At 39.7% G+C, this 13775-nt stretch overlaps 1 protein-coding gene across 2 annotated transcripts in view; it reads left to right on the forward strand.

Moving 5' to 3' along the window:
- LOC147434149 (sequence-specific DNA binding transcription factor ATNDX) overlaps positions 1 to 1417 on the forward strand; it is a 161438-nt gene extending 160021 nt beyond the window's left edge. Inside the window, exons 17-19 of one of the 2 annotated variants that reach the window (XM_086490730.1) lie at positions 34 to 68; positions 160 to 335; positions 415 to 567. In XM_086490730.1, the coding sequence (XP_086346856.1) occupies positions 34 to 68; positions 160 to 335; positions 415 to 434 (231 nt within the window). In that variant the 3' untranslated portion in view covers positions 435 to 567. Of the gene's footprint in view, positions 1 to 33; positions 69 to 159 lie in introns of both variants that reach the window. The other variant, XM_086490729.1, reaches the window with a different exon arrangement.
- Positions 1418 to 13775: the final 12358 nt, after the last annotated feature.

Consider the following 13775-nt stretch of genomic DNA (forward strand, 5'->3'; position numbering starts at 1 on the left):
TGCTATACTAATGATGGTCTGGTTCTTTTTCAGGGTCCAGAAATTTCCTATCAGCAGCTGAAAAACTGGTGATTGTTTGTGTTATGCCTCTTCTGCTGTCAGTACTTTCTTTTGTTCAGCTGTTTCCTTTCTTATGTTTTACACAACTCTTTTGTGCAGGCTGAACAATAGGAAAGCTCGATTGGCTCGACAAAGAGCAGGGGAACTGCAGGGTCGGGATGGCGAAATGCGAGTGTCTGTTTATAACCATGATGGATCAGCACCTGGTAGCAGCACCTGCAGTGGGAGCTCTAATGACCGCTCTAATGATCCCAATCGGTCTACCTCTGAAGATGGTACAAATACTAGAGACTCTGGAAGTACTTCTCAAGCAAAAAAATCATTACCTACAGGCTATGGAACTCCTCTCTGCAGGCTGGCTACAGAAGACATAGATGCAATTATGGACTATGATATGGGTACAGCGTGCCGATCAAATATACCCCCAGATTTGACTGCTGGTAATGGAATAGCAGAGGAACGACATGCATATTCAAAGCATGGCTCTGATATTGATTCGGTTCAAGGGGCTTCTCACAGATCAGCACCAGTAAAGTTTGTGAAGTGTGAAGCTGGCCAATATGTCTCTCTCCTAGACAGGGATGGCAGGGAGGCTGCCAAAGGAACTCTCTATCAGGTTGAAGGATTTTGGCAGGGTAAGCGCATTGATGAGCAGGGCATTTGCATCGTAAGGATTACAGATTTGAATGTAGAGAAAAGCACACGACTGCCACATCCATCAGTCGTTACTGGAAACACCTTCGAGGAGGCTGAGAAACTGTGTGGACAGATGATAGTTGCATGGGACACAAAACGCATTTTTCTTATCAGCTAAGTTCTTGGGCACAAGGGTGTACATTGCTCCTATATAGTGCAATCTATTGAGTGTGGATCTACTGGTAGAATATATATTCCTCTAAAGCTTCCGAGTGCAAGCTTGGTCGCTTGAGAAAAATGCTGGCGTCATGCAGAAATTCTTGGCCTATTCTGATGCCAAGAAAGAGATACATTTAAGTTGAGGTGTATCGGCATGACCGTCTGCCTGCGTGGGTTTGCTCGAGACCATATGGCTCATGGTGCAATTCAGGGGACTACCTCACGGCTAGAAGGTCGAATATTGCTCAGCAACTGTGGATACGAGGTGCTGGGGCCAAGGACGTCAATTGGCTTGTGTCAGCAAATTGTAAATGTAATGATTGCAAAATGACCAATGATGGTCAAGGCGACTGTGGCTTGTACATATAACATGATTGTTGTTTCGTATCGATTTAAGTTAAGGCTATGGCCAGTCATTTCCTGGCTATTGTTTGTCTTTTGGGGATCACGAGGCAGATAGTTATGTTTGATTAATTGCATAAGGCGAGCAGACACGATCTCACTGGACCGTCTACTGTAAATCTGATAGAAGCTTTGCATTTGGGAAGCTAAGTCTCATTGCTTCAGTTGAAGACGCCCTTTGTTTTGGGAAATCCAATTCAAAGTTTTTTGGGAATGAATGAAGGCTGATTAAGTCCGGTGCAAGAATCTGTTGTTTGTCCTTACCAGACAATCCAGCTGTCCATGGAGTATAGCTTTTTATGTCTTCTGAGCATTACTGCCTCAGGCTATGCCTTCACTAAGGTGGACAAACGCTACCCTCATCATTGGGGTGGGCCATTTCATGCATTGTTGTGTCATATCCCTTGAATCCAATTGGATTGGTCCAACGTTTTTTGAAAACTGCTCTAGCAATTTGACTCACATGAAACGATTTGCCTTTTAAAAGACTTCAATTAACCACCACCTTAAATCGATGCATGTGTACATTTTGCTTGACTAACAAGCAAAGAAGTCTATTTCCCCTATGTGGAGTCTATCTAGTCTCTTTCTACAACACAATACTCTCAACAGTTCTCTAGCTGAAATCATAAAAATTCAGCCATAAGTTCTGTAGTTTATAGCTATAGTTATAAAGCATCCCTAGCAGCCAAAAAGTTTATAGCTATAGTTATAAAGCATCCCTAGCAGCCAAAAAGTTTAGTGCATTGTAACTTATTGTTCCATTCTAATGGATCATGGGCACTTTCCCTAAAAGAGCAAAGTCTCACATCAACAGGACTATGTAGCTTCATTACATGCCTTCAATAAGCTGGGTCAGCGTCATGTAGACTTAATTGAAACTGGTTCCATGAGGAGTGGAATTGGCTTGCAATCAAGTCCAAATTTGCTTAGCAAAGTTTGCACATACTTTGTTCCGACATAATATGATATCCTCACATTTCTTAAACTAAATGTCCAAATAGGGATGCAAAATCTCCAATTGGACGTCGCAGAAGTGGCATTCAAATCGGCTTTAAATTTTGTTATACATGTCTTATTCAAATTAGTAAACAATAAATCACCTACAATACACAATGACGATAAGATATACATCATTCGCATGCTTTAAGTGGAATATTCTAGAAGCTACATGCAATCAAATGATTATTTATCTTATTGTATGCTTTAGACCACACAATGTTTTATGACATTTGTACAAACCAAAAGATTGCATTATATACACTTCTTCATACAAATCACCACTCAAGAAAGCAATTTTTGTGTTTGACTAGTGCATCACATCCAAATTAAGTTGTAATGTACAAATGAAACGAGTAGTAGTCACAAGAGAAGTGGGGGAAAAAAGTTTCTTCTTAATGAATATTCTTTTGTTAGCATAATCTTTTGTAATGAACCTTCCCTTGGATCGATCAATACTACCATCCAACTTACCTTTGAAGTTATAAATCTACTTTGTATCAATGGCCTTTTAGTCAGATAAATATCAAGTATTGTTCTTGACATAAACTTCCAATTTTCTACATTGTTACGACACTAGAGCATAAGCCAAGTAACCAAAACATGCAATTGACTAATAGATCGCCATACCTTATATAGAGTCGTAGATCGCAAAGCTTCAGTCGGACACGTTATGTATGTAGATAGCACACATGACAACCTCTAAAAGCATGTGGTAAAGCTTAGCTTTTGATCATATATCATGCCATCTCTCCAAATCACCTTTTTTTCCTCTTAGCAACACCATTTTATTGAGATGTGTATAAAGCAGTATACATTGATATTTGATCTCATGACCAACCAAAAATGCATCAAATTCTTTTGACACATACTCCCTCCGTCGATCAGATGCCCACAGTAAATCTGGATATATCTTTTAGTCAACCACAAAAACAGTTTGAAGCACATAAACACTTCAGAGTTAGCCTTAAGTGGATATAACCATGCATGCCATGAGTAATTATCAATGAAAATCACAAAATACAAATGATAACAAAAAAAGAGTATGCATCGAACATCAAACATCATTGTGAACGAGTTGCAATCTGCAAATAATCCGTACTAAACCATCTATCGAAATCCTAACCGTGCTGCATTTTTTCATTACATAGCCTCTATGAACATACTTAGATGATGCCTCCAAGGGGGGCAATGAGAAAGCTATATCAGATTTCTGCAAATGCAGCAAAATGAAAAAATTCAGATGCCTAAAACGTGCATGCCATAGTTTAGTATGTGAAATAGCTTTAGAATTTGTAACTGTATTTGCAAAGTTTTCTACAATCTTTTGATTAAAAGCTTGTATAGCCCACGTAACAAGGTACCTGATGCCACCATAGTATCAATTGAGCTAAGATTGTGAATGGTGCATCTGTCATTTCCAAACTTACAACAAGACCGAGTCTTGTTAACACATAAATAGACAAAAAAATCTTCTTGATTCCACACACAAAAAGTGTGAAAGAGTTGGCATTAATTGTTGTGGACATAATCTTTCCAACTCCTTGGAACTAGATAAAAGGCATTGTTGGCATAAGTGACATTATTTCCATGGGGGACAACATCAAGAGAAGTGAATAAGTCACAATGAGATGCGATGTTCTTTGTAGAACCATTGTCAAAATAGCACAAATGTGAATGTGAGGCCTCAATTATGCATGCATCATGGACTGAAGGGTCATACTAACACTACGTACTAAAAACCCATTTTGTATCAATAACAAAATTTATAGATTTTGTAATGGATGCATGTGAGGAATATACACTTTCTTTCTTACTTGCCTCTCTAGCCTTTAGCGTAGGCCTCACGCGAACCAATCACTTAATGTTTTCTCATCAAAATGAGCTCGAAATACTGCGAAACTCTAGAAAACTATAAACAAGGACTAATGGAACGCTTTTAAACACTAGACACTTGATTCTGAGAGGTATGAGATAATCAACAACACTGTAGTAGCTGCAAGATAGCTTTTTATTAACTCTTTCAATATATCTATTAGATGCATTGCTATTATGGAAGATATTTGTCACAATAGTTTGCTACATAAAGAGGGAATAGTGAAAGTAGCAGCATTGATATTGTTACCTCTTCTTTCAGCAACAACAAAAGCTTGATCAGTAATACGTTTCTTAGCCCTTTTTTTTCTTGACATAGCAAAAAAGTGACCAATGCATTAATCTTAATTACATTATCATTGCCATTGCAAAAAGTGTTCAAGTAAAAGTAAAAATAAGATACAATCTAGTTATGTATCAAAGATAGTATATACAAGTGAATGGTTGGGAATGAGTTTTACAAGATGGCAAGCAACTTTTTTTTAGAGACAAAAGAAAGGAATAAGTCCCTCAATAAAGTTATTTGTGAATTTGAGAGATTTTCAAAAGTGAAGGAAAAAGAGATGGTCATAGAGTATGATAAAGTAATATTTATAGAGACATTGCACACCAAAAATACAAACCAAAAGAGTCTTACACACAAATCAACGTATATTAAGTGACATGACATTGCCTTTTCAAACAATACATTACACAAGAGCTATAGAGCAGGAGATATTGCAAAACCAACTACCATCCAAAAGCTTAGGTCAACCAGGAAAATAATATCTCATCAATGCTTATGACCTACCTTCTGATTTCCATCGGATTGTCTCTTTTTTTCCTCAATATCTAATGGTTTGGGAGAGAGCTCTCAACAGAGGGTTGATTATCTTTTGACTCCTCTAGTGGGCCTTCATCTCTTTCATCCTCTTCATCTTCAAATGGTTGTACCAGCTTTGTCTTTGATCTCCTTGTTGTAAGAGGGGCTACATCTTTATCCTCTTCTTGCTCTTCATTTTTAACATCGGCTATCCGCCAGGGATTCTAGTCAAGGGTAGGTGGAAAGTTGTTAGCCATCCCCATTGAATGATAAGAAATACTTGTCAACACTTGTGGGGCTCCCAAGTATGTGAGATTGCTAGTCTTCTTTGTGCTCTTTGGAGTATTTAGCACATAAGGGGCATAGTCTATCGACATTGGCAACTTTGTCTTTAGAGCGGTGATGAACACGGATGCCACTACATGGTTTGGACATGTATATCAGGGTGGTCTCTTTGAAAAGAAGTGAAAGTGTTGATGGAAGAGACACGTGGGTTCATTGGCTGGATTATGGATCATATCCTGGAATGTGGTAGCCATCGTGTTTCTTGTGAAGATCCCCATTCACTTTTTTTCCCTTGGACCTCATGGACTCACCTTCTGTTGAAAAATTCAAAGATTCAGTCACTATTTCCTTTGTAATACTCAATTTTGTGGCTTGTCCTGTGGAATTTGAGATTCTGGTCATACCATCTTCCTAAATAGAGCTTAGCAGCTCGTAAGCTCTTTGCAAGTCTACTATGCGTGGCTTCATTTGGTAGAAATGAAGTAAGTTGAGCTTGCGGTGTGATTCTTGGACATCTGGGGTCTAGGTTGCATCATAATTTCTTTGAGAAGCATCTGAAGCTCCACTACTTGACTATCAACACTCTTGAATCTTCCATGGAAAATGGCTACATTGTGCTTCTCTAGTAGCATTTCTCCTGCATAATTCTTTTTAGCTACTCGTATTGGTTCCTCTTTAAGCTAATATGGCGGTAATTCCTGGAGCTTTTGCTTCATGGTTTTTTTCTTTGGGACAGCAAGCGAACTTTGCATTGATCCTTGAGTCAATACACATGATTTTGTCATTAGGTACCTTTCAGAGTCAAAATTTCTTGTGATGCACCGAGTTGTGATGGGCTTCAAATTCAAGTTTGAAGCCAAAAAATAACTACTCAAATCCATAAGAATAAAATGCAAACATTGAAAAATCAATCTAGCAAAAAAATTACATGTGAGATAATAAGCGTGCTTATTATTTAGGGCATGATTTTAGCATCAAAATTGGACTTTGGTCATGCACATGGGATGTCGGCATTGAAAATATGTGGGATTTTGCTTTTGGGGAATTTTGGATGCATACATGCCAGGTTAGGGTCATTTTTGTTATGGAAGGTTTTTGGAAATGAAGTGTTGGGACAAATTCTTGGGATGTCCAATTTTTCCAAAAATTGATGTGTAAGCTTGTGATAACATATTAAAGCTGATTGTGTCAAGATTTTGAAAAAATAGGCTCATTCGGGCATTAGAGATAATAAGCCCGCTGTCAAGACGTGTGGAGTACGGCTAGGAAGGCGTTGGGCCTCTGACTGTGAGGATTTGAGCAAAATCAAGAGAGTTGTAGAAGATTTGAAGATAAAGACACACTCAAAGAGACCAAAACTCCAACCATGAAAGCTTCAATTTGAGAACGAACAAAGAACAACTCAACACTCTTGTGTGTGTGAGGATTTGTTGTAGTCTCGCTCCTAATCGCACAGATGCGATGCTCTTTCTCCCTGATAAAACCCCTAAATTAACGCTTCAATACTTCGTTGTAGCCATTTCATGGAAGTTCTATAATTGCATTAGACAAGCCCAAGTGATTATTTGAAGAGGGGAAACCCTAATTGGTGGCATCACAGCCTCAAACATGCAGTGGAAACAACACGAGACTACCCTAGTACACCATAGAAGCAGGTTATGTATCCCTTCACAAAGAGGATTCAAGTGCTGATGGGTGAAAGCATGTATAGGTGGCCTGAAAAGTATTGTCAAGGACTGCTTTTTTGCGCTTAAAAGTGGGCGTTTTAAAAGTTCTTCAAATCTCAAAAAGAATATCACTCTCCTAAGGTACGTCAATTAAGTCTCCTAACGTACCACAATTACTGAGACTAAATGTAATTTCCTGCTGAACGCTGGATTAATGTCCGCCTCTTCTTTCCCGCTACAACCTATCTGAGCTTTCTCTCTGCTTTGAGTTTTCTTTGTCTCTGAGATCTCTCTTGGAGCTCTATCTAGCTCCTCTCTATCTCTCTCTCACAGAACTCTTGATGAGCTTTCTGTATCGCTCAGCCCCCTCTCTCTCTCTCTCTCTCTCTCTCTCTTTCTCTCTCTAAGCATGGCTCCTCTTGTGTCTGAGCTCGTGCTCATCTCTCTCTCTCTCAGCTCTCTTTCTCTCGCTCTCACGAACTCTATCTCTATAGGTTCCTCTTCTACTTGATGATTCTTGAGGTATGTAAACACTTATTATGCTTTGTTAGTATCTTGCTAATTAGTGCAAGAAGTGCCATGTATTAATTAAAAGTATAGCGTGTAGTTATGATTTGTATTGTATTTCTTGTAGAGCAATCCTTTCAAAGTACTGCAACAATGGAGCACAGTGAAGAACTGTCTATCAGCTCATCGTCATTGAGTAGAGAAGCTCAACTTCAGCGCAGAAAATTAATGAGGGAATATTGGGCTGCTCAGAAACGAAAGCAACGTAAGGCAACGGTCAACTTTGTGACGGAAAGCAATACGGGGGAGATGGATGAAAGAAAGAAACGAAGGATATGTCAATCTACGGTACAACACTTTGATACATTAACTGTGGGAATGGATGCATGTGGTAGGAAGGAAATCTTTGATGAACTTCTTCAACATCCTTGCTTCCTTACTATGCAGAGTAAATCCAAAGAGTTGGAAGCAATTATGCTGAGAAAAATCTGCAACACTTTGAATCATGTGAAGGTCCCAAGATCTTCAGACGAGTTTTTTGTGAAGAAATCAGCAATGATGATGTTGGTGAATGGTGGAAGCAAGGAGCAAAACACTGACATGAGAATACCGCAAGCTGCCAAGCTTATGGGGATCCACAAAAGAAACTTATATTCAGCCAAACATCAGCTAATAGTGTCAAGTGAATCCGATGGTTTGTTCCCTGCATCTGCATGTCATAGAGATGATGCACGGAGAACTCACATCACTCAAATTGTTAAAGACATAGTCTTTCAATTTTGGACGGATGAGACGAGGGTGTCCCCCAACACGAAAGATGTTTGCAGTAAGAGACTAGCTAGATGTTCATATGTAAAGCATCCAATCCACCTTCTTGAGGAGCCTCAGGTAATTGATATATTTTTTTAGCACTTTTTATTAGTGCTACAACTCATATTCCTGCTACAACATTATATTTCTATACCACTTTTTATTGGTGCTACAACTCATTACTGCCACAACATTATGTTTCTATACTTCTTTTTATTAGTGCTACAACTTGTTTTGGTGTTTTGCACCACTTTCTAGTGGTGCTGCAACATTAAAAAGTGGTGAAACATTACTATATTGGTCTCTAATTGTATTTGAACCACTTCTAAAATTTGATCAATAGTTCTAAATGTTTTTGAAGCACTTTTACTTGTGTTTCCACACCACTTTTTAGTGTGTTTGAGCCAGTTTTTAATGTTTTGCAGCAGGTTTTAATGTTTAAGAAACAGTTTTTACTAGAAATGCACCAATGCTTCACCGTAAAAAGTCTTGTTTACTCAATGCTAATAGACGTGTTTTACAAACTCGTAGGGGTGTTACAGGTGCAAATGTTTTTGTTGGTGCAGGTCACTTTTTCTAAGTGATGTAGCAGCTTTTAATCATGGTGCAACAGTTATAGTAGTGCCATAAACTTTTTACTACTGCTGCACGAATGGTGCCCACCACCCTATGATGGTAACCAAAACCATATTAGTGGAGTTTGAACACTTACAAGTGTTGTCACACCACAATGAAGCGGTGACACAACACTTACCCGTATAAAGACCACTTTCACGTGGTGTCTGACCGCATTCAAGTGGTGAGAAGCCACTTTCATGTGCTAAGTCACTACGTCAGTCCATCACTCCATGCAAGTGGTGAGGCACCACTCCCAAGTGGTGTGACACCACTTTCAAGTAGTAACTAAAACCTTGTCACTGCAATCAAGCGGAAAGTTCCCGCTTTCAAGTGGCCAAACACCGCATTCAAGTGACAAGAAAACGCGTTAAAGTGGTGACTGTCCACTTTGAACTAGTTTCTTACCACTCTCAAGTGGTCATCAAGTGGTGAGGCACCACTTTCATGTGCAAAGTACTACGTTAGTCATCACTCCATGCAAGTGGTGAGACACCACTTTCAAGTGGCCAAACACCGCATTCCAATGACTTGAATCCGCGTTCAAGTGGTGACTGCCCACTTTGAACTAGTTGCTCACCATTCTCAAGTGGTCATCAAGTGGTGAGATACCACTTTCAAGTGATAGCTTAAACCTTGTCACTGCAATCAAGTGGCAAGCTCTCGCTTTCAAGTGGCCAGACACCGCATTCAAGTGACCAGAATCAGCATTCAAGTGGTGATTGCCCACTTTGAAGTAGTTGCTCACTAATTTCAAGTGGTCGTCAAGTGGTGAGACACCACTTTCATGTGCTAAGTCACTACGTCAGTCATCACTCCATGCAAGTGATGAGGCACCACTCCCAAGTGGCAAGACACCACTTTCAAGTGGTAGCTAAAACCTTGTCACTGCAATCAAGCGGCAAGTTCCTGCTTTCAAGTGGCCAGAAACCACATTCAAGTGACCAGAATCCGCGTTCAAGTGGTGACTGCCCACTTTGAGCTAGTTGCTCACCACTCTCAAGTGGTCATCAAGCACTTTTCACAGGAGCTCCTCCACTTCCAAGTTGTGTTGGACCACTATCTAGTTCTGATGCTGGTCTGTCGCCTAGTATTTTGTCCCTCCCAGCTACTTTTTAAGTGCTAGATTTTAATTGGTGACTGGCCACTTTGAACTAGTCGCTCACCACTCTAAAGTGGTCATCAAACACTTTTCACAAGAGCTCTGCCACTTTCAAGTTAGTGTTAATGTTGGTCTGTCGCCTAGTATTTTGTCCCTCCCAACTACTTTTTAAGTGCTAGTTCTGAACTTCCCCAGAACTTTCATGTCCTTACTCACCACTTTTTAATCGTTGCCCACCATATTCAAGCAGTGCACACCATTTTTTATTGGCGGTTCATCACCGTCAAGTGGTTTGAATTCACTTTTAAGTCGTACCAAACCACTTTTTAGTTACGCTGAATGCGGTTTCTCACCACTATTAAGTTGTCCTCACACAACCTCTTAATATTCTACCTTTTTGTATGGTTACTAGTTTCTACACTAATTTGTATTTGTGGTGCATTATTTTCACAGGTAAAACAATACTACTGAATGTATCATTACTAGTTTTTAGCGGTGCACACCAGTTTTTAGTGATATAGAATCACTTTTTAATGTTCTGAAACAATTTAACCAGTTTTGAATGCTAAGTTTATTTTTAACATTTGTATATATGTATACTGCAGCTGGAGCTTTATTTAAGATTCAAGACAAAGTATGCAGATATTCAGATTTCGCCATGTTGCTTCGAGTCTATGAAACCGTTCTTTGTCGAAAAATTGAGGGATCGCTACACCTGCTGTTGTATTGTGCATGTACAAATGATTTTCCTTAAAGAGACAGTAAATCACATGCGGACTCGAAGTTTTGATCTTCATGGTTCTTGCTGCATGTGCAACTGCCCTATATGCCTTCATCATGATGAAGTTGTCAACCATGGATGTCTTGCATACAAAAATGCAAGTATGAGTACCACTTCATTGTTGGAGTCTATACTCTACCCTATACTTGCAGAACATAGTTTCCATAGCTACCAATGCTTAATGGGAACATGCAATGCATGCGGTGTAGGTAATATTCAGATCTGTCCAAGAGAAGAAGTTGAGCAGAGTAAGCAAGTATCTGTGAAGTTTTTTGAAAATATAGTGGGTGCTACTGGATTAAACAATGAAGCTAGAAAGAGCACTGTGAAAGACATCGTCCACAAGAAAATGCTGCCTAGAGAACTTTTGCGAGTGTACAAAGACCACTTGAAGAAGTATGTCACTCACAATTTTATATTTAGGTGGCAAGAACAACAGTTCAAGGACTGCATTTCTTTGTTTCCAGATGATGTGGTTGTCTCTGTCGTTGACTTTGCAGAGAACTACTCCTTCAAGGAGCAAAATGAGATCCAGTCAATGCATTGGTACACTAAGCAGGTCACTATCTTTGTCCTAATTACTTATTTCCGCATCGCATCAGGTGCAATAAAGAAGACCATGCACTTTTTTTTCTCAGATGATAAACAACATGACACCTTATTTGTGCAGCATTCTTTTCTCTTACATGCTCAATGGTTGAGAGATCAAGGGCTAAGCCTTAAAAAACATTGGGTTTGGTCAGATGGTGCAGCTTCACAATTTAAAGCAAAGCGACCGTTTTACTTTGTTGCTAGATATTGGAGCCTTACTGGCATGGAAATGAATTGGAATGTTTTTTTCTCAGGACATGGAAAGGGGGAACATGATGGGGCTGGGGCTGTCATTAAAAGGGCTCTAACTCATGAGCAATTGAAGCAAAATAGCGTGTGGTTGACTTGTGCAGTTGAAGTTGTCTCTTTTTTGAGAATGCATCTCAGTACTGGAGCAACTACTATGTATGAAAAGCAAAAGAGGGAGGTCAGTAGGGTGTTCTGGGAGGTCAAGCTAGGCGATTTTCAGCGATCCCATCAATGGGACTGCAAACCATTGAAGGGCTCAAGAGCAATGCACTGTGTGAATGGGTATTCTGAGAACAACACTTGTGCATTGCGATCAAAACGGTTGTCATGCTTTTGTTTTCCTTGCAGGCTTGGCCATTGGAGAAAGTGTATGAACAGATCACATGTGGAGACGTGGCAATATCACACTTTAGAGCCACTTGCTAATGATTCCCAGTCATACAGAGACTCAGACGATGAGGAGTTCCATGGTGCCACTTATGTAGGTCATTATGACTCCTTAAGCGATGCTCTCACACCTGGAGACAATTTTGCTGTCACTTCTGAAGAGAATAATGAGGAGGCTGTTGACTTCTACATTTTGAAGTGTGTAGTAGCTAAGGGCCTAACAACTAACGAGAAAATTGATGCATGGGGCAACAAGATAGAGAAGCATACTTATATGGTCACGGGCCATTGGTATAAATCCCTACAAGCAAACTTGTATGAGATGTGGGATAACAAGCCAGTAGTTTTCATATATTCCCACTTGATAAGGGCAATAAAGTTCCCTTTGGAGCCTGTAGTGCTCGATGGCATAGGAGAAGTGTTCGAACTTTCCAATGAAAACCATGAGGCAATATACAATAGCATGCCCTTTGAATTGTAAATCGAATCTGATTTTATATCATCTAGTGAAAGATTGAACAAGATGGAATTGGTGTAAACGTACAATGGAATTGACATGTTGGTTTTTGAGAATGCTTCACCACTCCCCCCTCCCCCCCCAAACATCACCACTAAAAAGTGTTGCAGTTCCAGAAAAACTCAATAAAAATATACCACTTTTTAGTGGTGCTAAAGTGGTTTAGCACCACTAAAAAGTGGTTTAGAATGCTTCACCACTCCCCCCTAACATCACCATTAAATGGTGTTGCAGTTCCAGAAAAACTGTTGCAATAACACAATAAAAATTTAACCACGTTTTAGGGGTTTAGCACCACTAAAAAGTGGTGTTGAGACATTCAAAAGTGTAGAGGCATGTAAAGTGCCAGAACTTCTGTATATTACAAAAAGTATATTACAAAAATTATCCATAAACGTCTACATATCCACCAAGAATGTACAATATATAATGTTTCTTAAATTACAAATGTACAATCTCATTCATCTCCATTTATAACAAAGTGCTCAAAGACTAGACTCGAAAGTTCATCTTTGGGATTGCTGATGGGGTTTGCCTTTGTATACTGTATTGGGGTTAGTGCCCATTTGCACAACCATGGCAACAGTGTGCGCGTGAGGTAATCAGGGTCTTGGTCTTCATCAAGAGGATCAAAGGTGGGTGGACATATACAGTTGTCCCAGACATTGCGCAGATTTTTATATCTGGAGTCATCTACCAACAATTTCCGAGAGGAGTCATATTCTGGAAACTTGTTCCAGACATGGTAAAGGGGCTTGAAAGACACAGGTTCACCTGCAAGGTCTCTTGGAGCTCCAGCAATCTCTTCAAAATACGACCACTTCTCACATTGCCAATTTGAGAAGAGATCCCTAAAGTAATAAGTCCTATGTTCCCATATGTCTGGCCAACATGTACTGAGGATTAGCTCAATGTTAGCAGCAGTACAAGTGCTCCAAATCATTGCATCTGCTATTTGCCTCAAATCCCAAACAAATTGCTCAACATCTCTACGGTAGTAGATCCACAACTTCTCGTCCACTCTTTTTAGTTTAACTCTGTCGAAAGCTGGACCTGGAGGGTGTTTAAGTTGTCTAGTCTTTGGATCAGGTTTGGTTACATCTCGTTTCACGAATAGTCCATCGAGATCAAGGATGATGAGCTTTTTGATCTTGTAGAAATTCGAAACAAGATATTCCCATCCAGGGTAGTTTGGCGAAATCTCCTCAATTTCGGGGCAAACTGCTGGTTCCTGGTCTTCCTCTACTTTATCTGGTGTTACATCTGCATCC

Source organism: Adiantum capillus-veneris, chromosome 19 (assembly GCF_014529385.1).
Source record: "Adiantum capillus-veneris isolate H3 chromosome 19, ASM1452938v2, whole genome shotgun sequence".
In the NCBI taxonomy this organism is placed as follows: domain Eukaryota; kingdom Viridiplantae; phylum Streptophyta; class Polypodiopsida; order Polypodiales; family Pteridaceae; genus Adiantum; species Adiantum capillus-veneris.